A 25,925-nucleotide genomic window follows, 5' to 3' on the forward strand; every position below is an offset into this window, starting at 1 on the left:
ACAGTGTGAAAACAAAAATATCTGTGAGATAACGTAACTATCCAATTATCAGAACATAGCAAAAGTCTGAAGATACAGGGTTTGATTGTTTAATGTAGTCACTGTACAATTATACATTGCTTTAAAAAAGAATACTAAATAATGACATCTACATGTGTTTAGAAAAAAAGTCTTGTGTAGTTTTCATGAAATAAGCTGGATTAGTTGAAATTACATACACAAGATTTTAAGCTGTAAAATAACACTTAACTCTGAACCCTAAGCCAAGGTAGGTAAGTAGAATGATCAGACTGAGCTATTAGAATAGAATCTGTGTCACGGCTGGGGCTGTCTTCCAGTCCTTGCTCTGCCTCTGAATTTCCTTGATTTTTGGAATCACTTGGTCTTTTTTGGCTTTAGTTTCCTCTTCTCTAATGTTGGAATAGTAATATAAATTCATTTGTCTTTTACTCTTACTTTGCATACATTTCTACCCCTTGTGCATAAATTGGAATTCTTTGGCTAATTGTATCTGTTGGAAGCAGCACAACTGTCCCACAGGCTTCCACCTCAGACCTGAACTGCCCCAACCATCTTTCATGGTGATGGGAGTTTACAGTGTTATAGCATCCTCCTATTGATATGCAGTATCTTTAATACAAACAGTTAGTTCTTTGACTTTATCTTAGTTGATTTTATTCCCCCATAGGTATTAAAAACAGGGGAAGAAAGAACAAAACAAACAACAAACCTTTTATCTTGTCTTCATCTCCTGATTTTCATTGGGTCTTAGTTCTGGGGCTTTAAACTTTGCACAGCTTGTAAAGCACAACTGATATGCCAAATCTTTTATTCTGTTTGAAAAAATTGCACAATGCTGCTAATTGTAAATTTGGTTGGGCATGCTGTGCCAGGACTCAGTCTGTCTCTAGCACCTTAGAAATATGTCTCTCTTGAAAATCTGTTGGGTCTGTGTTTCTATTAAACATTATTCTTATGGCATTGTCCCTGGTCAGTGGAGTTCAGTGTAGATGCACAAGTATGCATAAGCCCAAACTGTGTATTTACACGTCACAACAGAATGACTCAGATGTTAAAACTCAGTGTCATGTGCAACACCATTACCCAACCTAATAGACCTAGCTGATAAGCAATCCTCTCTGCCAGACCAGTCGGTTGAGCTTTGGTGTTGTACCTCCTATAGCTAGCTTTCAGAGACAGCTAATTTCAGAAGTAATGCAGCCTGCACCAGCTTGGGCTTCCCTGCGTTATGCTCAACTGTTTGCTGTAGATGCCCTCAAATAGTTTTTAGGAATTGTATGTTCTGTTTGACAGGACTGTCTTGAAATTGGTATTCAGATAAAGGTCTTTGGGTGGTTGGTGGTTACCAGGCACTTACACAAATTTCCAGTCTCGTGTTTTTGTCTTTCAAGTGCTTTTTCTGCATGGATCTTGTGACCTAGTGTCTTTTCCTGATAGGGTGGTTTCTCATTTTCTCAAAAAAATGAGTAGGAGCTGAGTTTGTTTCACCCTTCCCTCAGAATGCCCTCTGAATATTAGACAAGACTATATTTGTTGGTCTCCAGAAGATCCAGACCTGCGGTCATGGAGCCCACACAAGTACAATATGACTTGTAGGACAAAAGTATCTTGAAGAATTCCGGTTACTACAAGGTAGATCTCTGAAATATTAAAATGTAAGTGCTACATCTTATTTTATTATTTAATGTGTTTTAAACTCACAATAATTTAAAGCCTAAATAAATTATTTTATAGTTGCCTTTAAGATACTTGTAACTATGAAACAAGTAAATTTCATGCTAGAAATTTAAGACTTAATTACAAACTTAGTGAGTTTGATCTGCATATGGGAAGAGGAAGATGCACTTTTTGCCCAGAAGAAATCTGACTAAAATAATGTTGAAGTTAGGAGAGCCAAGTTGTTGTGATATAAAATTAAGGCTATTGGAGTTCCTGCCTTTCCTCTCTAGAATTCCTGCCCCCTGACAGCCTGCTTCATAGCCTATCTGCAGGCAGAAAGTGAAATAGAGAAGAGGCTTGCTGGTGGGCATATATGTAAATGATTTTGATTTTGGCGAACAAAAGTTACCACAAATTTCAATTTTCAAAAAGAAAATTTCCTCGGGGTATTTGTTCTTGTATGTGGATAAAAAATGAAAACAAATATAAATGTAAGAAGAAATGATACTCAAAGATTAGTTTCGAGAACACTAATAGGTAATTAACCTATTGGTTTAGAAATTTTACTTATTTTATCTAAGCTCAGAGACCAAATTTCAAGGAGGTTTCAGAGCATCTGTAAATGGGAACCTTCACATGAACACAGAATAAGGTCAGAGGAATGCCATCTCATTGCCTGATCCTTCTTTTATTATCTTAATCACTAACACAAAAATATCTTAATCTGTTTAAGATAATCAGATATGATACAACAGCTTAATCTAAATAAAATAAAAATGTTGTTTATTGGCCATTTTACAATAAGTCTCATCTCTGTCTTGAATCTTGGATATATTTCCTAGTCATCGAACTTATAGTTACCCCAGCTAAAACAAAGTTATATAAATGGACTTTACTGTTCACTCATATGTGATCATTACTATTTCTACCCTTATCCTATCCTGTCTGTAAGGAATATCATATGCTATTATCTACATTATCTTATTGTGAGTGCTGTGGTAAGGCCTATTAAGAATAAGCCTCAGATGAGGTTCCTGTTACTAGAACACCAAGAAGCCATTACACTGATCTGTTTTGTGCTGAGCACACATTAAAGTTTAAAGGCTTGCTTCTGCTTTTGAAAACTCATTACATAACTGATCCCAGCTACCTGCAAGATCACCTTGTGTTATGTTGTCATGATGTCCTATGGCAGTTGCATTCCTTTGGAAGAGCAGAACTGTCACCAAAGTGCTGAAGATGATGAGAGCTGTCTTGACAGCTGTCTGACCAGCCAAGAGATCCAGCTGCTGTAAGAGATCCAAATGACAACAAATCTCAGAATAAAATAGCTCTCACTTCTTTAATCTAGCTTTTCCCACAATAAATGAATATTAAATAATTTTTGTTTAAAATACTGTTGATGAGAGGGAAAAGAAAGCATGGCTTAAGCTTTTAAGACAGTAAAATGCTAAGATTTGAATACAGTAAAAGTCTATAACTAAATAAATCAATAAATATCTTAAAATCACTTTCAAAGATAGAAGTTGAAAAACAAGTTTACAGTCTTTTAGGCAGTCTTTGCAATTTTTTTTTAATTAGAGATACAGTGATTACTAGTCTCTCTTTCAAATTGTTCTTTTTCACTCATCTCAGTAGGTTGATGTTCCTCTGTTGTAATATATTTTGGTGTTGGTCACATTTGGTCAAAATCCAGGAAAGAAATCTTAATTTAGCTAAACACTTAAGCACATAATAAATATGTGGGGTTTGTCATACCCGAATGATCCATACTTTGTTGCCTGAGTGCTTTCTTAAATTGGGATAGTACTGTTTCAGAGTTCCTATTACTCAAGCAAATTCTTGTCTGGTTATTGCTCTTCTTTAAATGTGTGGCTAAATCCTTTCCCCTGCTTCTTTAGAGTTTGTCTTAGAGAACTGGAGATCTCCAGTAGTGATTAATTTAGCTGCAGCCAGCACAGCATAGTACCACATACACCATCATGGTTCCTGATGGTGATGAGCTGGAAGTACAGCAATAGACAAATGCAACTACACTATTTAAGGTTCTGGAACTAGCTTAGTCATTATAAGCCTTAACCGTGTTCCAGTGTGCAGTGCAGACATCATCTTTGATATCTGCAAATTAGATGTACTTCCTATGTTTCAGGGTCCTGAGCCTGAAACAGAATACAAAACCCAGAGTTGGGTGCCCAAGCTCCCTACCCAGTGCTAAAGAGTGCATCTCAAAGGGTGGGAAAAAAAAGATATGCTGACCGCAAAACTATCTAAGAGAAGCTAATGGGAAATTCTTATCACAGAAGTTTGTTTTTGAACTCCTTAGAAAGCTGAAACAGGATGCCAAGGACAGCCAGACAGTTATTATCCAAAGCCCATACCTGAAGATAGCTGAAGATAGCTCCATGTTTTTATGACCCAATGATTCACTATGATTCTATTGCATACTGCTTAGAGCATTCAGTTTGGAAAGGGTTTTCTGTATTTCAGTCCCATTTTGGGGTTTATTTCTGTTTTTTACCCAGTGACTGTTTAATGCTGTTTAATATTAGTAGTAGCTACAGGGACAAGAGCCAAAGATTTACCACTCCCAGCTTAGCACCCTAAATAGAGTAGTGAGTTCTTTCATGTTTGCTTTCCTTCTGGACTCATAAATTATGCATTTCTTGTGGAACAGCAGTCCACAAGTGCCCAACATGATCTTGGAGAACATCAAACCTAGCCTGTGGCCTGGCAATAAAACCATTGCATGCTGCTGGGAGGTGGAGGTGTCGATGTCAATCCCATCAAGCTAAGAGAGAATTCAGTTGTTGTCCCTCATATGTGGACAGGTATTCCAAGGCAGTACCCCCTTCACCCTATATCAAGAAAAAGCCAACAAACCCAAACCTTACAGCAATTGCATTTTGAGCAGGGCCAGCTGTTATCAGTGTGAATCAGATCACACGTCCTAGACTAGGTCTTTCAGGAATCCCAGTGGTGTTCAGGTAGGAGAGAAATGCTCAGAGTAGGTCTATCATGAGCATTTGCACAATGCAGAATTTCAGGAGCCTATTGAACTTTCAGGCAAAAAGTGCAGGTACCCAGAGAGTTCAAGCTCATCCACAATTAGGGGGCCACTGAGCAGCGTGAAAGGGGTTGGTTCACAATTTTGGATATAGGCATCCACATCCATTTTTTAGATTTGGTCTAGGAATTAGACATTATGGAATTGCCTAAGCGTTTAATATGGAATTACAGAGATAGATTTGTGAGAGACCCTGGAGAGAGGAGAACTGGCCAAAAAATGAGTGCACAGTTGCTGCTCTGAGGTGAATGTCATCCCAATGGCCAAGTCATTAAAACTGAGTGGGTGAATTGAGCTTCAGGTATGTGCTTTACGTTTTAGTCTGTACGAAATCATTCCTGGGTCATGCTTTGAAACTAGTGAATGATTCCACTATGTGCAGGCATCAAGAAGGTATTACAGATATGTTTGAAGCCTTTAATTTTCTTAGTTTCTACTTAGATGCGTTTATGTTACAAATATCCTAGCAGATTTATGAAAATGTTTTGCCCTGTCTAGATTGTAACTATGAGTTAAGATGTTAAAACACCTAGACTCTGTTTCCTCATAAACCAAGAGTTTCAGAGAAAAAGACCCTCTAATTAGGTTAGTTACAAGTGGATTGAAATGGAACTTCAGCACTTCCATATCCAGAAATTTAAGTATGGGAATATCCAGCTGGTTTGTAGAGTCTCTAGGAACAATATTAATAGATGAAACGAGGAAAATTATCTTGACTACAATATCTTTGAGATTAAATCAATGTAAAGTTAAACTAGGAACGTTATTAAACGATGCCTTTCAAGGTATTCACACCTTTTCTCTAAGCTATACATACTGTCTGAAAAGGGGAGCAATTTGTAAGGCCCCTCAATAAATTGTTTACTGCATGATCTAATTGCAAGCATAAATCTATTACTACTATAAAATGTATATTTTCATTTCTGTAGGAGCAGAAAGATAATTGTCCCTGTGCACAAACTTTTCCATGCAGTGATAAGTGACCTAGACATCTTCTGTAATATATCCTGTGTCACAAGTTGTCTGTTGAGCCAGTGCAGATCCAGTGTAATGAAATCCATTTTGATCTATGCCTCAGAAAACATCCCTTTACAGATAAGATTGTTGGACAGTTGTGACTTATAGTATTTTAGCAGCTGTACTCTGTAACTCTTCTCAGTTCAGAAATTCTGGTATATGGATCAGGGAACAAATCAAAAGTTTGCCCATATGCAATGAGTTTTTCCTTATATTCTGCAGCTGAAAAATAAGAGGGTACAAAAATTTTAATAGACTCTATTAAAAATGCTTGTGAAATATTCACTACTGTGAAGCAGAAGAATATTTCTAGTACAGTTCAATATATAATATATACTTAAGAGAAACACCTGAATAATCTGATAGCTGCTATCATTCCAGTATTAAAACAGACATTCTTTTTAAACTATTATTTTTTTACCTCTAAACTATAATTTAACCTGTACACATGAACAGCTAATGGTGAGTTATCCTAACAAGGTAATTGGTAGATATTCTTTAAGAATGATAGTTTCTTTGATTATACCAATAAAAGAAGGATTTGCAGCAGTCAGTTGTGTGTAATGTTTGTGCTCAAGGCTAAGTTTGAAAGAAGGCTGGAAGATTTAACAGTGGTCCAATTGCTACTATTTTACTTTGAGATTTGAATTTTGTAAAATCCAAACCACAAAAAATTTCCTGCTCTTGCATCTCTCATCCACTTCCTCCTATTCATGCTGTTAGTGCTTTCTTTTATCTGATGATGGAAAACGGCATGAATGTATGACCTTTCTTCCAGGTACTGGCTTTATGTTCTGTATCAAGTGCTGGACATAATAATTGCTCACCTGAATCTTCATGGCTTTCAGAGAGTTCAAAAAATGGATGCAAAAAGAAAGGGCATTATTTCATTTTAGCAATAGCAGCTAGTATCTCAAATAAGAAAGTGCGTATCTATTATGGAATTCCAAGGGATTTATAAAATTCTTTACCACTAATTTTGAAAAACATTTCTTTCCATTTTTATAGCATGGGCTTGGTTGGCTGACACCTTAAGACATCAAAGTGTCTTTCACTTGCATGATATCTAACTCTTGCCAAAATCAGAGGAGCTCGAACACTTGTTATCCAATAGTCTTGGGAACTGTTAACAAAACGTACTGAATATAAAGCTCTGTTTTTTCTCAGCTGATATGTGGCTGGGATGATAGTAATATCTATTGTGAATGTCTTTGGTAAGAGAGAGACATGCTAATTTCAGAAATGACTTAAGAAAAAGCCTAGAGAGGAACCAAGCACAGAACTGCTTGGGATTACCATACAGGAATGACAAATGTCTTTTTTTTTTTTAAAAAAAAAGGGGGGGGGTCAAACAGATTTGAATAAAAAGATGACAGCACAGAAAAAGGTTTTTTTATTCTTTGCAAGCCATCTTCTTTCATGAAGTGGGGAAATTTTATTTCATTACAACCTGCCAAACAATAGGGAGCTCAATGAACTGACTATTTCTAATAATGGCAAGGTGAGCCAAGATGTCGTACATTTGCACTTGGTTCTGCAGGAACTATGGTGATATAGGGACTCTTCTTCCAGCCACTTGGCAACTCCGGATGTTTCCTGACACTAGCTCTATCTGTTGATACGTTGCTCAGTTGTGAAGAACACAGGAAGTAAGCAGAGGTATTTTGGAGATTCCTGAATTAAATCAAAATAGGTCATCATGGGTTGAATTACATGGTAAGATAGTGTATTGGGTCTGTTTGAGAAAGATAAGGTCAAATATACAAAATGCTTGGTGGTAGGCTAACTAAATATATATAAACTTCCCCATACCTATTTTATGCATCTTTATATCAAGTAGATTAAAGATTCATCCTTAGCAAACCCTGTTTTTAGGCTACTTTTTTATAAATATATAGTGTAGCAAACATTGAATTCAGTTAAGCTGCCTACTCCCTTGAGTTAGTGTTACTTTCAACCACAAACGTCAGGCTTGATATGAAAGAGCTGAAAAGATTAATACAAGCTCAAAGACTTAAATTCAAGGCTAATGTTAAATGGCAACAACAATGGCCAGTAAATCAAGACTGAAATACACGCATTTTACAGTGGCAAAAATCACATTTGTATCTAAGTGCTCTTTAAACAGATATGATTATTTGTTCTTATATATTAGTTTTACGAAAATATTATTGGCAAGCTTTTGAAAAAGTCTACATTAATCAGAAGATGTCATTTGGGTGTTTATTAGATGATTAAGGAATAACGAAATGATCCTGTTATCCAGGTGGACTTCTACCAAGGAGACAGGAAGAGCTTTAGTCTGTCCCTGTTAGCAGACAAATGGTTGCAAGTTGCAACCACAAGGTCACACAGCTCCCTCTCCACCGGTTAGGTCCATCTCTGTTTTGTTCCTTGCCTAAGTATTGAGACATACCATCTAGGGGCTCCATCTTTGTCTAAAGATTTTTTAGGTAGTCTAGACTATGTCATATACTTCTAATCAGAAATTAGAATATATAGTCACATTAAGTAGATATAGGACTGTGAAACTGTGTTTTACAGTGGTGAGACAAGTTACCAGCATATCTGCTGTTCACCTGGAAATACTTGGGGTAACTTCTAGAATCCTGCTTTTGAAGAGAGAGAAGAAAAGCATTCTTATGTGTTATAGGGCAGTCACGTTAAGCAAGTGTAACTGAATATCCCCATTAGTGGATAGTCTACATTTAGAAATACATGATTGTGTTGTGGTCTTTCTGCTCTAAAGTTTGGCTATTTAAATTAGCCAGTATTGATTTGCTGTAAATTTCTGGAGGTCCTAAATTCAGTCCTACCTGCTAGAGGCTTCACCAAGAGGTAACATAACATTTCTGTCATTAGCATTGGATTACCTGGTTTTGTAATAATGTGATCATTTTTTAATTAGTTTCACAACTTCTGCTCATTTTTCTTTTATTGAAATTGATTCTGAAGAAACAATTGCTATAGTATTTTTAGCTGGAAAATTATTACTACTTATCTGTTGTGTCATTGTTTCATTTCTATTCTGATTAATGATCCAAAATATCTTTAATTTTGTGTCTTGTATCTTTCTTTTCTATTCAGAGTGTTACTGACAAAAAGAGAGGGACCAAGGGTTTGTTCAGAGACAGACACAGATTCAATTTGAATGGGAAGGCATGTTCTTCCAAATCAAATCACATTTGAGGGCAAGAATGCTATGGCAGTAGATCTAATTATGGAGATACTATTCATTATAGATCTGGTGTTTAATAATATCTCATCTGGTAAAATAATTGTGAGTGAGGCCGTACCATTTGCAGATCCTGCAGTTGTAGCACTGCAAACTGAGACACTTCAAAAGATAAAGCAGCATCCTTCTGGAGTCATTTCTTAGGGTTATTCTAGAGAAATTTGCAAAAGCTATGATGTACTATAACAGAAATTTGAATTTCTGTGAGAATAAATAGAGTCTATTATGGTAGCAAAAGATGCTGACAAGGTGACAGTTCCTGTGAAATGGAGAAGCATTCAGAAGAGAAACTCTAGGAAAAGGAAGGCACAGTCTCACACTCTGAGGTTAGTGCTTTGTGCTTGATAATAATAGGCCTGGTCTTATGCAGGAGCATGAGACTAGAAGGACCTTTTTTGAAATAAAATCATTGCAGGTGACAACATTATAAACTCCCTTTCATAGATCAGTGGGGCCTCAGCTTAAAACTAGCTGCTTTTTTTAGCCCAGTTAATTCTATTGGAAAACTTTCCAATTCCCCATTCCTGGAAATCTCCTTTTACTTTCTAGCTTATATTTATTCATACAGCTTACATACCCAAAATGTTCTTGCCAACATTGCCCATTAGCTTTATTAGCTCGCCTCCCCCCTGGTGTTTGCTTTGTATAAATACTTCAGGAAAGCAATCAGTTGTGTTCTCAACCTTCATTCTTTGAGGAAACAAGACAAGGTTTTTTAGGATATTTGTAATCAAAATAGCTTAATGAACTAGTATTAGGAGCAGCTAGTTAGACAACATGGAATTCCATGTAAGTTGATCTGTATTTCTTGACAAGGAAAATGAGCCTCTTTGGCACTGACTGGCTGTTTCACTAAACTGCTTCAGTTATCAAAGCTAACTTGTTCTGAAGCTAGTTCTGAAATCTCTGCACCGCAACACAGTCTCAGGTATATTTGTATTGTGGTCAAGGAACATGAGTTAATTTTGGAACAGCCATGAAAATGGGCTAGCAGAATGATGAATGAAGCAAAGACATCGTGACTTGAGAGGCTACCTTTATTCTAGTAAACTTAGTGCCAGGGAATGATCCTGATAACTGGAATTCAATATCTGTATTGGTAGATTGTTAGAATGGTCCCAGTCATGGTTCTGGCTCTGGCATCCTAACACTTCCCCAAACGGTTCCTGGGCACGGTTCCTGAGTTAGCATGGGCCAGGGATGATTTCCACCAGGCTGTTTGGATGCAGCACCATGTTTGGGTGGTAAGAGACTTTTAAAGTATGGATGTGAGGCATTGTTTTCTGGTTAGTCTCAGTGCTACAGAATGTTTTGGGGCAGGTTTAGTTTCTTAGTATTGACATCGTAGCTCCTCTCCCATTTCTTTTTTTTTCTACTTAATATTCTGGTAGCCTACTGCCATATCTGTTTCAAATTCATGTTTCTTGAATGTCGTAACCAAACTGTATTAAGCATCCCAGATAAAACGTCACCATATTGTACAGCAGTACTAATATTTCCCTGTCATTATGGGAAATAACTTACTTGATACATCCTGAAATTGCATTTGTCTTTTTCACAGCCACACCATACTGCCTTCGTAGTCATTCCATGAGCATGGATTACATTCTTCCTCTGTTTCTATCTGCTGATCCCCTACTTTATACAAAATTCTATATTTTAATTCTTATTTGCAAACAAACTAACTTTGCAAAAAAAAAAAAAATTCTTTTTTATTATTCTTTAGATTCTGTGAAATAGGATATTTTTGGAGCCCAGCAGCATGCAGAAGCATGCAATACTTCACAATTGCTGCAGTCTGGAGGGGGCAAAATGAATTCTGCTCCTCCCTGTTGTGTTGGAGAACAGTTTGCTGTGGCAGGAATATCAGAAAACAAACCTTATGTTGCCTGTCTATTGCAATTCCGTTTCCCTTTTCTGTCCTCCTAATACACTCAATTTGGGATCAGGCTGTTTATACTTGAAAACATTGTGAAATCACCTGTAATCATATCCTCAGTTTATGTCTTGATTTTTGGCCTACAAGTATTTGGCTTGGTATATCTTTAGTGGTGATGTTCATCACTGTTCATTAATTTTACCTAAATGACTATAAGGATAACAGATTAAATTATTGTTTTGAAGAAGTGTCATTATTTAACATCAGGACTAAAGCACTAATTCTAGATTGAGATTTTCATTCCACTCAATAAACATCATTTGTGAAACATACCTGTTTCTTAATGAATGATTATGGTAAGTTACATTTTTTCATAATAAAAGAAATAATACTAATAATACTCCTCAAAAGATTCTGACAGGAAACACTTGAAAAATCGTGGTCACAGTCAGAGACTTTGCAAATGTATTCATGATAGCTTTAATAATTTTTATTTTGTCTTTGGAATTACTTTAGGTAACTCAACCCTGCCAGATATATTTTAAATATCTATAATTTTAATTCAATATAAAGAAAAGGTCCACTTTCAGTTTATTGCATTTAGTATTATTTTGTTTAGAAAAATCAGTGTTATATTGTAAGAGAAAATCCAGTAAATTTTTCTACAAGTGTAATATTAGAATTTTAGTTTGAGAATAGGCAGTCGACCAATGATGTAAAAGAAAAGGATTTTGAAACAATAATACTAAAATCTTTTCATAGGCATTTAGAGCCTCAAAGGTACATGGGTACCTTCTTTGCTCTTTGGACACTGAAATCCCCCATTCAGTTGCTTTTAATATCCTCAGAACAGGTACTGTAGAGAGGTGCCTACATGCAAAACTGCATAAGTGCTGGAATTCTCTCTGAGCTACCAGTATTCTTTGAATCTAATTTAAGCTGCAGCCACAAAATGACCACAGCAGAATTCTCAGGCTTCTCTGCAGAACAGTTGCTTCACTGGTAGAGCTGAGTTTGTTAAACTAGTCAGGACTTAATACAGGAAACATCCAGCCATGGGTAATGAGTCTCTGGCGGGGATGTATGTGAACGTAAATTTTACACATTGTCTTTGGACACCGTGCTTATCAGGTGTTAGGGTATTTTACAGTCTTTCCTGTCGGCGCTGTCCCCTTATGACTAAAGAGCAGAATATTTATTAATGAAGACTTGAATCCGTATCCTGGGTAATTGCCCAAGCCATTACACTGTTGACTAGGATCTCTCTCTTTATTAGATGGCTCTCTTTATTTAATTTTTATCATTCATGATTATTATTTTTGGAAATGAGGAAAAATGTAAGAAGTGAACCAATTTAGGCACCTTTGCTAAACAGTAGGAAAGGGTTCCTGGTTTAAGATTGTGAACAGAGGAAGGGACTTGCCTGGCCAGAAGAAAGACCCCAGCCCTAGGCTTCCACTCTGGGTTAGATGCTCAAGCAGCAACAGTTAGGAATTCCCCCTATTAATTCATTAATTTTCATTATTGATAAGAGAGAATGGCTAGAAATAAGCCTGAATCAAAATCGTAATTTCAGATTAGGGTTTTTAGGTCACACATCATCCTGCTGTCGACAGCATCTGAATATCCTAAGTTCTAGAAATTTCTAGTTTTAAATCTTTAAATCCTGGAGAGTTTATTCCCCCCCCCCCTTTTTTTTTGAGCTTTTCTGTTGAGATACAGAAGACAGATCTAGATTTTGGCTTGTGATGTTTAATTATTGCAGCATGTTTTTTCAAAGAGCATTCATGCAGTTTAATTAGCTATTGCTTTCTCCACCTACTCCCTTGTTCCCCGCTCCCCTCCCCAGGAAGCAATGTAAATGCTGAAGTTTAATAAAAGGGAGGAGGTTCAGTTTGCTTTCTCAGAATAAAAAATTTTTAAGCTCTAATGAGTTCAGAACCTCAAAGCTGTTTTACTTTTGCAGCAAAGCAATTTTTATCTGATTTAAAAGTTCACTTGTAGAAGCTGATATTAATGAAGTTGCGCACTTGTCTTGCTTTGCGCTCTGACAGACTGTCTGTATGGCAGCTTATGGAAATTTCATCTTGTAGTTTACAGTCCCTTAGAGGAAGTGCAGCTGTGACATTTGTTTAGACTAGCAGATAAAGCAGAGGGAATAAAGTCTTCAGGAACTATAATGGCTTTTGTTGTTAGAAGAGTAAACAATAGCTTTAAAGAAACCAAGTTGTTAACAAAAAGTTTAACCAGAGAGCTTAATTTTATGTCAGATTGGAAGCTTATAATTGTTGCATATTAAATATTTTCTTAGCATTCTAGAATAAATGCAAAATAAAATTTTACAATTTTCACCTCCACAACTAATGCAGAGCTCTGAGAAGGGCGAACAGTCCCCCGGTGCTGGACAGAATCTGACAGTGATTTGGCTTTGCTAATTTCATGGGGATGCTTTTTTGAGTTTAAAAAGTTCTCTCCAAATAGTCATTTTCATCTACAGTGACTTTGATAAAATAATGCATTTTATGAAACTGCACCAGAGCTTAATAAAGTGTTTCAATTTATTTCATTAATCTCAATTAACTTTAACTTCAGTCAAGCTAAATCCTGATAAAATGGAGAATGTGAAGGTAGGTATTATAGATCCACACCATATCCAAAATGTATTGAAGTGCTACAGCACATTTTTTCATAGAATATGCCTGGGAATTAAGCTAATTAGATGCCAAGAAATCAAATAAAGCTTGTGGAAAGCATAGTAATATCCTGTCAACTTTGAGAATTGGAGAATCTTTCCTGTTTGATCTAGATCTAGGTCTAATGGAAAGTTTCCTTCTATCTTTTTGCAGAAGTTAAGACTCCTGTGCTTTTGGAGTTCTGATTTCAGACCAATATCTTTTTTAAAAAAAAAACCCTTATTCTTCTGTTTTACTTTTGCCTTTAATTCAGTGAGATCGTAGGCATAATAGAAATTTAAGCTGTAAGAGGTGTTTTTAGTGAAACTGAAAGAGATGAGATACGGAGTATCTCATCCTTCTCTGTGGAACCTATCTATGAAAGATTCTCTTATGTATATCAGCACTGATTTTTTTTCCTCTTTTCATTGTCTTAACCAAGAAATTCAACAAGTCTACTTCTTTTTCTGAACTTTGTGGGTGCACTTTGATCCAATGTGACATCTCCTTCCATTTTCCCCGCTTGTTTTCCTGAACAAACTGTGCGTTGTTGTAACAATAGTCTAGCTTCATGTTTAGTTCTGTGAAATGAGAGAGATGGCAGTTATACTATCTTTTGGTTACATATTATGATTTTTGTCTCCTTCTGTTTATTGTTATTCTCCTGGTATTTGTGTATAGGCTTCTCTGAGGTTCCATCTATTTCTTTATAAAGTTATGAGACCCCTAACTAGGCCAGGAGCAGTAATTAGTTGATACTCTTTGCTAGAATTACATCTCCCAAAATGGTTTCTGTTCCTCCTTTACTATTTGAAGCCTCTTATAGAAAGGCTTGATAAGTAGATGTGATAAGTGAAGAAAATACTCCAAGAGCATTAATTTGAATTTGGTCCCTGACATGCAGTTTCGTAAAAGTGACCTCTGAAAAATTCTGCATCATCCCAGTTTGCGGAGACTTCTTAATCTGTTTACATTTGCTCTTTCAGTGATGCTGCCTATCTCCATTGACATTCACACTGGCATCTGGAGATTTAAGCTAGTTACCCTGACTGCCTTTTTTTCTGTATTTGTAGACACAAGGACTGAAATAAGATTGTCTGCTAGTTAATTAATCCCCTTAACAATCATGTGTCTTGGAAATAAATGTCACCTATCCAGGTAATTCACTAGAGAAGAGAAAATGGTAGATGTGAGAAGAAAGCCCTTTTTTACTCCTGCGGTAGTGAAGAAGAGACAAAAGGTGAAGGTAGGATGTGCTCTCTCAAGCACCTCTCTTGATGTCAAGGGCTTTCTATTCTAACTGACAGAAGTCAAGAATTCTGCCTTTTTAAGGAGAAATCTCTAAGTGACCTTTTCTGTCAAGAGCACTGAAAATAAGTATTATCTAATAAATCTCCTCAGTGTCACATATCAGGGAGGTCAACATGCAGGTAAATATCTTAGTAAAGTTCATGGATCACTTGACTCCCAAACAAATCCTTCAACAAGTTGTTACTGATGATAGGTACAATTTATGACATGACCTTGTTGTAGTCTCTTTATCTGGTTCCCTGCTACGTTAAAATGACCCATACAGCAAACTGCAAAGCAAGGCATGTCTTTGTCTTCTGTGAAATACTTGAAAGCTAGATCTCATGTTCTTTTACAGAACGTCTCAGAATAATGAAATAAATCTTCATACAACGGACTACAAAGGCTACTGAGGCAAAATAAATTATTTTATGATTAACCACTGGAAGAAAAGGACTTTTAAAATTCTAAGGCAGTTCTGGAGGCTTAAAAGGAGTTTTGTAGGGGTTGTGGAGCTTTTCCTGGTGTTAAATGGTTATAAGACAAATTAAAATGCAGTTTGGTAGGTGCATACAAAGGGGAAAAGAGTTACAATGACAAATGTTGCAGGGCTGTCTGTGGTACAGAAAGGATGACAGCAAGTTGACAGTGCTGTAGCCTTTCATTCAAAGAAGTTGAACTCAACTAACCAAAGTGAAAGCTTATATAAAAACCTCTAAATGAAATAAAACACAAATTTAAGGTCTCCCTGAAGGGGAGGTTATGATCCTCTCACCTCTAATGTTTAAGCATGTGCCCCTGTATTTACATGGATGGTCCATGCCAGAGAGTCTCCCATATCAGAAATAGCCACTGGAAGTCAGTTCTGCCTCTCCTGATGCTGGGGTGGGAGTGGGCATGTAGAATATAGATGAAATGGGGACCCTTTAGATATAGAGGAGGAAGTGTGGGGTGGCTGAGATACTTGTTAAGTTTTCCCAGGGCTCTAGTTTATTAATTCATTTTTATTGGAGGTGAGGAGTTTCTTAGTGTTATTCTGTAACCTTAAATCTCACTAATGTAAACCAGTTCAAAGTAAAAATGAAAATAGAAGCATTTAGCATAACATCTGAATCAGACAACAGGTAAAAATGTTTATAAATGACAGAGAAATAAAAGAAACAAACTGCTTAATCTATATATACTTAGGCTGCATCAGAAAGACCTCTCTGTTATTCGTTCACCTGCTGTTTCCCTTCTGACAAGATGGTAGTCAGGATTTTAGCCTTTGTGGATGCCTCTTCTCTTTTCTTGAAAAATATCTTACCTTTATGGTCAATCTTCTAGGCAGTCTAGACAAGTTTCATTTTTCAGCCTGCTGCCTCTATTCTCTCCTTATGAGGAAGACAATCTATGTACTTTTTGTTTAGAGCATACTTTTCGATTAGAACATAGTTGTGTAAATGCCTCTTAGATATAGAAGGAGTCATATCCTGCTGATAAGTGCTTCCTAAATAACTCTTTGTTTCAAGGAGGCATAAAATCCACACTTACTGCCCCCCTTTTTTTGGCTGCATGACTTAGCAATTTATTTTTCATTGGACCTTATATTCTGTATCAAACTGTATGTCAGAACTGTGTGTGATTAAAAAAAAATATAGACTGGCTAATTGCATGTACCTTGTTCCTGGGTCTTGAGTGAGACCTGAGGCAAAAGTAGTAATCTTTGGAATACCAGTGGCTTCGGGGAGGTTCTCAACCTCTTCCTTTTACGTGTGTTGTAACAGAAGTTAACCAGGTAAGACTTCTTCAAGATTTCTTCCATGTACCACTTTAAAATTGTCTGAGAGAACTTTTTGCCTGGACCTTGTTAGTATTTTCCATCAGTCATGAAATAGCAGTTTTCAGAAAAACATTTATTTCTTATGCGTTGCATTAACAGACTAGATTGTTGTGTAGCCAAACCTTTCCATGTGTTTAGGATGCTCAAATACATTTTGGTATATATTCTACTTGCCTCAGGTATAATCATGCTGATATCTTTTAAAAAGAAAGCTTCCAGGATTTACCTTCTGCATGATAAATCCAGTGGTGGTATCACTGCAAAAATGAGTCTTTCTAAACCTTGCAGTTGTCACTAATTACTTAGAATTGTCTGCACCAGTTTCATACGCCAATACAAAGTTCCAAACACAAACTTACAAAATATACAACCTTCATCTGCAGCAATTAAATAGTGACAGGTGATTAAAAAATGACAGATTTATATAATTCATTGATGAAATAATAGAAAAAAGCTGTAAAGGAGCAGTCATATGAGGAAATCTGTATTAACTCATTTATTTGACATTAATGACCATATACAAAATGAATTTAATGGCACTCCATCTCGTTTCCCACATCAACAGCTCCCAGCTAGGACTTGGATTAATTGGCAGATGCAGGAGAGCAGCCAAAAGCTTCATGGCTGTTATGACTGAGCCTAGCTTGGCTGTAATGTAATGCAGATGAAGGCGACGCATGTCTGCCAGTTATTGTGTTTGAAGAGTTTGTTCTGCCTTTTCCTGCACATAAACAGAGGACTTCCGTCACCACACAATATTTCCCAGAAATGCTGAATTGTCTTATCGCATTCTTTTAAGATTGATTTCCTTCCACTTCTACCTGTTCTCAAAGTTTTATTTTGGCATTACTCAGATTTTATGGCCTGTGGCCCCCTTTGATTTTTTTGTGTTCAACTCCTTTGTGCTGTGTCTGCTAAGTTTTGTATACCAAAATTTGCATTTATTGATTCTTTTTAATATTGTGTACAGGTTTAAAAAAAATCCATCCAAGTTGCTACTATGTATTATGTGTTAACATGTTCTTCAAGTTGATAGTTAAGTTTGTTTTTATCACAGATATGATTGCCAGGCTTTCCTCAGGTATAAAGAAACTCAGTAGTCATAAATGTAAGATTTAATGCAGCAGAAACTCTTTGAGATGTCCATTAGACCACATTAATGTATGAAAACATGTACTGGATTTTGAAAAAATTATAGAAAATATTCAAGATATTATTTTTGCCAAGTAGTAAGTTACATCTGCAGTGTATGTTTTTTACTAGCAGTTTGATCTTATCCGTCACTGTTTCTCTACAAATTTTTTCTCCCTTTTTTAACTCTAAGAATTAGGCAGGTATTCCTTTTTTTGGCATACAGCCCAGTTCTTAGTAGAGCCACCTCTTAAAGAGCTTCTATATCTCTACTCTGACTACACTTGTCCCTTAACAATTTTCTGCACTAAGTTTCTGCTATCCTCACAGTCCTTTCCAGGTATTTAGTTCTGCTAACTCCTTCCAAGAATGAGATCTGTTAACCTGAACTTGATAAATGTCTTCCAGCACAGAAGTCAATGCTTTATTTTACCTAATAGATGTGTATCAAGTAAAGTACTACAAAGCAAAGTACTTGCAAAACAGTATTAAACAAAGGAAAGCAATGGACAAGCAAATTAGAGTTATGGGAGCAGACTGAAGAGAAGTCTGCAGGCATGGACAGCAATTTAAGAATGCAGGCATGTAAGAGGTGAAATATTGCACATTTGGAGGTGGCAAGTCAGGAGGAATTTGAGTGCGATGATGATATTGATTATGAACTTGAACAGATAGCTTATCCAAGAGACAGAGAAATGACAAGGATGTCATAAAACAGAAGAATATAGGTGTTTCATGCCAGAAGTAATGATTATATATATGTTTTCAGGAGGACTTCAGAAACAACTAGTTCGCCCAACAAAAACTCTGGCAAATTCATTCTTCCCTTGAGTCTTTTTTCTGCATCAATTTCTATTATGTTCCTACGCATTAACATTCTTCCCATTCCTCCAGATATACATACAGTATTGAGTGAGCTGAAGTCTGCCTCTATGTCACTGTCTAGGTCTGACAGCTAAGGCTTTCTTATGCCCATTCAGCTTCCTTTTTCAGAGACAAGTTTATTTTAAAACAATGCATCTCCATCCAAGATCTATTTTACGTCATACCACAATTCAGTTTTGTGTATTTGCATGCATGAGATAGCTTTCTTAGTGATTATAGCTTAAAAATCTCTTATACAAGCAAGCAGATAACAATATATTTTCCTGAATATCGTAGTATTTTTGTGATGAATACCAAACCAAAATAAAAATTTTAACTTTAAATAGATTCTTAGAGTATTCTTTATAACAAAATAATTCATTATCATAAAAATAAGCTTATTTCTAGAGGAAACAGCCTGAAGGAAAAAGATCATTGAGGATTTCTAACATAGCAGCTACAGTTATAAGAAATGGAGCCATCCATGCCATTTCATTATTCATAGGAATAATCTTTACCTCAAACTGTAGGGATGTCACCCTGAATTACAGATGGAATCAAGCATGCTATATAGAAACCAATCATTGTTAAGACACACAGAAAAAAACATTTTCATTATTAACAAAATGAACAGTTTTGATTAATGACTTCTATTTGCTCAAGTGCTTGTGACTTATATGGCAATTTCTTCTTTTATTATTCCAGATTCTTGAATGTGATACATAAATTTACAAATATACAGAGTGCCAGATTTAATGCCTCTCTGACAAGTGCTCAGATATCCCAGTCTAACACGTGAGGACATGTTGACTGACCATTTTGTTTTTAGCATTACATTAAAAGAAATGTTTGACATCAAGCTCCAAAATTTTAATTGCTTCTCATTAATATATATGTATTTCTTGAATAACTAAAGTGCTAAGTGATGATTGTGATTGCTGTGTTCACACAATGCATGTACATCAGCACTAATAACTGTGTTAGACAAGGCTTTATTGTGATTGCTTACTATCAAAAGACAGTGTCCTTCTCTTGACACTGCCTATTAAGATTACAGCAGTAAGTCTATCTCTCTGTTTTTCCTAGTCAGCCACTTCGGTATGAAGCAAAATCAGCCTTAAAATCCCAGCATTGAGTCTCGCTGTGCACCTAATCTTGGTCCAGTGTCTTCTTTCATTCTTAAAACTACTTTAGATCCCCTGGTTGAAGAACCATTCCAGTCCTTCCCAGCAGGACTTTTTCAGCTCTTTGCAGGTGAATGTCTTCCTCTGTATCATCACCTCATCAGTATGGATGTTCTTCTGTAGAACTCCCTGCCTCTGAACCCACTGTGTTCTTTCAGTTACAGTTCTTTTTTGGAGAGGTCAGCAGCTAACATGCTGACCCTTTGCACACCCCTTGGCTCTCAGTTGTCTCTAGCCTCAGACAGAGGTAGATGTGTAAATACATCCTATGGCTGTACTCCTGTCTCTTGCCTTCTCCAAGCCCTCTAGTTCAAATTATATGATTTGGGGAAAACAGTGTTAGATTTTGTATTGTTTCCCTAGCTTCAATATTCTGCAGTCTTGATTCTTCAGCTCAGAAGGATCCTCTGGTAAGATCTATTTACAGTTCTCTAGGGAACTCTTATCAGATTCCAGTTTTCCACCTGGTTCTGGGTTTCTGGCTTTCTTAAGAATATGCATAGTTTCCTGCCAGGACCTTCAGGAAATTCCTGTAGACTTTCTGCCAGAGGTTGCTTCAGGAAATCCTTGATAATGTCTGGTTTCCTAAATTTGTATTTGATAGTTCCACTTGCCACTCTATCATCTTAATCAGGTACATTTGGGAATCTCAACCCACTTTATTCAAAAGAGCCATGACTTTTTGAAAAGACACAACAGAGAAGGCTAATTATAAGAGTCTCTAACTACCAGAATGATTGATTTAAACATATTCAAAACATATTGAAAACATATTCAGTTTTATCTTTCCCCTTCAAAAAATCTATACGTGCCTAAATCTGTTTGCACCCAAGATCTACCTGTTCATTATTCAGAAAACCTAATTATGTTGTGTATAGGCTTGGGTAAAATTAGTGTATGGACCAAGCAAGTACAAATTTATACTTCTGTTGATTTGCTAGGTATTTGAGTGTCACAATAATGATAAAAGAAGGTGCACAGAAGTATGCCAAAAAATTTTCTCAAAGCGTGTCAGCCAAATCTTTCATGACAAAGCATCACTATGGTTTGGAAAGTGCAATCGAACCATCTTAAACAGACTCATGAGAAGACATGAGGAGACTTTTTCATACAATGACATCAATTATCTCTGATAGCAATTCATCTTTAAGTTCCAAATGCAATTTGAGTAGGTATTTCTTTTCTGAGTATGAGTAGATGATCAAGACTTCCTCAAAAGCACTTTCACTTAAACCAAAAGATGAGTATTCTTTCAGTGTTGTCAATTGTCAATAATTGTCAGTGTTCTTTCTGAAACATTTGGATAAGAAAAAGTATGGGTGGCACATACCTGATGATTGCAGAGTCCTAACTCTTTATTTCAAATTACCGAATCCATCAGCCCTTTGGTAGGACTGTTTATGTCACTTGGTGAGTGAATGGGAACTGGGGAGGATGATACTTTGTTGCTAGTAAACTAACTATGCTGACCAGTTAAGTTAAGAAACAGCCACTGCTGCTTCCTTAGGAAGCATCTCTGTTGTGGAGCTCTGTGAGACATATAGAGAGATTCAGTGCATACTTTTATCAATCATTATTTTTGATAGAGGGTTGGATATTCCTACTAGTAAAGTCCTATTATATCCTTTTTTTAAGTAAGCTTAAAATAATAATAAAATTATTGTTTCTATTATTAATTAATGTTTCTATTATTATAATATTAGAATTATTATTTTAAGAAAATAATGGAATCTTTATTTTAAGAAAATAATAGAATCTCTGTATACCTCATGTCTTGAAGAAATGCTATTGCTACAAAGATTTAGCTTTTCTCATAGGTCAATATTGGAGCCTCTTCACTGTAAAGAACTAATAATATAGTAGAAAGAGTTTTCCCAGCCAAGAATTTGATTAAAAAAGGGAAAGGATAAGATGAAGATTGAAGTTTAAAGAGTTTCATTTACTAGTGACTGTCACCGCCAAAATTTGTAAGGTAGTTGTGCATTCACAGCCTAAGATGAAAGCTCCTAAGTGCTTCTGTTCATATCTTATACGTCTGTATTTATTAAATTTTTATTGACTTTAAATACATTTTCTATGGTCTAACAATGTAAATTACTTTTAGCTAAAAATATAACATTTTTGTTTGTTTACTTAGGAAGGGGATTCCAAATGAACAAGTGAAGCAGGCTGATAGAGAACAGGCAAAGCGTATGGTCTACTCAGTGGTTTATGGAGCAGGTAGGCATTTGTACAAAAACAAAAAGATCTGCAATAGATTTTATTTCATACTTTATGAAGGTGCACTTTTTACATAACTTATACGATTGGACCAGATTTCTAAAGATGAATAAAACTTTGTCAGAGTATTATATTTTGACATTTACCAAGTATCATTAAATAGTCTACTCAGTATGGGAACTGTCAAAATAATATAACCATATTGTCATATACAAAGGTTACTCTAATTTTATGTTTCTTTGCTGCTGATCTAACTGAAGTATTTGTCTTTGTCTAAAATTAGTATAATTTTGAGTAGACTTTGCGTTCTCTCAGTATGTAGACAGACATGAAAATAACTGCAATGAAATTAAAATGACTCCAGTATTGTCTCAAAACACATTGGATCTTGATGTTTGCTTCCATTTCTCCACATCTGCAGAAGACCTGCAAAAAAACATTCCTAGGACCAGTTCTGCCTAAGTCCTGTCTAGGTTGTAGGTAGCTAAAACCTACTGAAGTGAAGACATTCTGCATGCTTTCCAAAACTGCCTGCCATTTTTTGAATGGTGCCCAACTTTCCTGATACATAACTTTAACTGTTCATACATGCTCAGAATTACCTCTTCTGGGAAGAGGTACTTATCACCTGCATAAAAGCTCTCATGTATTTGCTTTAGTGAACAGCTAACTAAGCTTTTTGTAAGTCCTCTAGAGAAATGTAAAAGCTGTAGGGAAGAAGAGCAATTGGAAAACTCATCCAGGAAATGACATCCCTAGGTTGCAGGCTCTATTCAACCTACAGGGACTTAAAACTACATCCTGGATTCCAGCGTAAGAACACTTTCTAGACCACCTTTTGAACCTGAACCACTTTGCAGTGAGCAATCAATAGTCATTGAGCCAAAGGCAGAGTTGGCCAAGGGCTTTGAATTTAGTGTTTAGGGCATTCAGCTGGGAAGGAGGAAAAGGAAAAAAAAAAGCTTCAGATTCAGCTCTCTAGAATATCTTATTTTACATATAGATATGTGGGTACATTATATATATATTTATACATTTTATATTAAGCGATATTGCATTTTAAAACATAGAAACTAAAAAAGCCCAGGTCTGGGAGCTCTGGCTTCCTGCAGTGTAGATTCAGTCCTTCACAGTCTGAATCTGGAATCTAATCTCCCATTTCCAGCATGAATGCTTTCATCCTTAGATTATTTTGCAAAGTACAAGCATTAGTACCCCTGCCTCTTGCTGCATACAGATGCTACACATTTCCTATTGCTTCCCTTCATTCTCAGTGGAACAGGAAGATGCCTAACTTTGAATCAGAGTGAATCACCACCTTTTGAATGCCGTTAAGTATACGGTCAGTAGAGAAAAGGAAATGTCTAAATTCCTGGGCTGGGGCCTCCTTCACTGGAGCCTACTCTTGTCTATTCATGGGATAGAGGATCTAGATGATTAGATTAAGCTGATTGTATTGGCGCTCCGTCATTTGCTCTGTACCAGGCACTGAAAATTTCAGTGTAACAATGCTTTGTTTAGGTATCTCTGTTTACTTGTTTGCGCTTCATCTCTCTCAAATGAGGGCCACTGAAGCATCTGTAAAATAGTGAGATGCTTCCATTCAGTGCCAGTATGATCAAATCCTAATTAAGACATAACAGAGAGTGATGTAGTAAAGTTATTTAAATGGAAATTGGGCAGACTAAAAAAAAATTATTAGATATCTAAATTTGATGCACTAGATTCCATCCAAAGTTTCCGTCCCTTCAAAAGATTGCTAAATTTCTATAAGGAGACATTTTGATACAACTGGAAAGTATGAATAAGAATTACTTTTTTATTTTGTTTCTTCTGGAACTAAAAAATACAGAACAGTTCCCTGAGGAACTTGTCTGTATTATGCTTACTGGATTCAATGGAAATCTTTCATTTAATAAATAATAATCTTTGATTTATTTGCTTTCTATTTTCTTAGCTTTAGGTTACACTTTTTTCATATTTTCAAAGTCTTTTCTATAATCTTGGAGGATAAAACATTGTCTAATAAAGAAAGATGAGTGTCACCATGTCTAGGAATTGGTACTTCAATAAATATACCAAATATTGAGAGGGATGACAGTATTACAATCTGTTTTGCTTGATTTGGAGCAATTCAGTTCACCTGTTTATGCCTCAGTCATCTTGTAAAAGTAGAGCAGACAACTAAAGCATCTGTAAAATAAGGAATTAATTCTATTCAACTGCAGCATGTTTAAGTCCTGAATTATACATAACACAGAGGAATGTCAAAGTGTTTAGATGAAAAACAGAGACTGATAATGATATTTTCAGTTTTGAAAGATGATATTACAGAATGGAGAACGCTAAACTCATAGGCTGTTGCTAACAATTCCCCAGGCACAGATAACTCAAGGGGAGTGATCAAGAAAGCTTTAGTCTACTCATAAGCATATGCTCCCACATTGTCGAACACGATCTGACACAGTTGTGTGGCTGTACAGTCCCCTCTTTTTGCTCCTTGGAACCTTTCAGACTTCCTTATTACTATTCTGCTTAATATTCCTACTATTTTATGTAATATTTTGGCCTGTATATCAATAGTGCTTTAGATGAAAACGTGGACAAATGTAGATGTTACAGTGCTGTAATGAAGCCACAGCAATCTCCTAGCTGTTAACGATATGTGCGTTAGCAGGTAGATGTGTCATTTTCTGAACAACAAAGAAAAAGTCCAGTTAATTAGATGTCAAATAAAAGTGCAGTCCTGTGCGTTTAGCTCTTAGCTCAGCTAAGAGTCATCTTAGATATCTTATGAATTTCTTATTCTGGCACTTTGTCCAGGCTGGTGTTCCTGGATCTCGGTACAGATCCTGACATGACTGAGAAGAAAATGCTACAGAATTGTCCTGAAACGCACATCAGGCTGACAGTGATGGCATTTAGGTGGCTGAAATCTTCTCTCTTTCAAAAATGCTGGATAATTTCTCTTGACAATATTACTGTGACAATAACTATTCTGTGTCTGTAGTGCCTGAAGACATTGCCTCTCAGCTTGTGTTATTTGCAGCACAGTGCTGTTTTTTTGTTGCTGTGTAGCTGACATAAATATATCTGTCTTTCAAACATCATATGACTAACATTGATGTGTGTTTTATTTTTAGTGGAACTATTTGGCTTATAAATGTGTTTAAACTGTAGCTCTCAGCTTATATTTTCATCCTCTGGAAACCTGTCTTCAGTGTTTTTCCATCTTGTCTTTATCTAATAAATGATTTTAGATACAATATAACTTATATTGTGCATCTGTACCGTGTCCAGAAGCTATTATTCCTTTCTCCAAACACTTTTCAGTTCTGTTCTTCCTTTTCCAGCACTTCTATCTTAAAACTTGGACCGTTTCTTACAGACGTGTAGGAGGCTAAGACTGTTTGAAATCTGTGTGACTGAGACTCCTAAATGCCCTTCTAAAATCAGACCACTTTGTCTGATTGCTTCAGCCTTTAAGCTTTTCTGTGACTTCTACACCCTATCCAAAACTTTTTGCCAAACTCAACCAGCCACATCTCCATCTTTTCTCCAGACCTTAATTCACAGTTCTATTTATTTAAAATCGACTTCAAGTTCTTCATCTGCTCTTCAAAGTTTGCAAATTTCAACACTTAATTAGTAAATGATACTTGACCATATTCTATGAACAAGAAAGATTTAAATCACATTATAAGTATAAATTATAGCTAGGAATTTCAGTACACGCTTAACCCATATCTCTTCAGTAAACCAGTCAGGCTTAAAGTTAAATATTTGCTTTTTTGAATTATGATTGTAGTGTATCAAATCGATCCTCTTTTGTAGAAATAAATAAATTAGTAATAGTCCACTAATTGT

General features: G+C 36.1%; 1 protein-coding gene across 1 annotated transcript in view; it reads left to right on the plus strand.

The window, feature by feature from the left end:
- The window catches only part of POLN (DNA polymerase nu), a 106,939-nt gene that overhangs the window by 50,438 nt on the left and 30,576 nt on the right, over positions 1–25,925 (plus strand). Inside the window, exon 18 of the mRNA XM_067298303.1 lies at positions 21,976–22,058. Within this exon, the coding sequence (XP_067154404.1) occupies positions 21,976–22,058 (83 nt within the window). The remainder of the gene's footprint in view (positions 1–21,975; positions 22,059–25,925) is intronic.

This window comes from Apteryx mantelli, chromosome 5 (genome assembly GCF_036417845.1).
Source record: "Apteryx mantelli isolate bAptMan1 chromosome 5, bAptMan1.hap1, whole genome shotgun sequence".
Classification (NCBI taxonomy): domain Eukaryota; kingdom Metazoa; phylum Chordata; class Aves; order Apterygiformes; family Apterygidae; genus Apteryx; species Apteryx mantelli.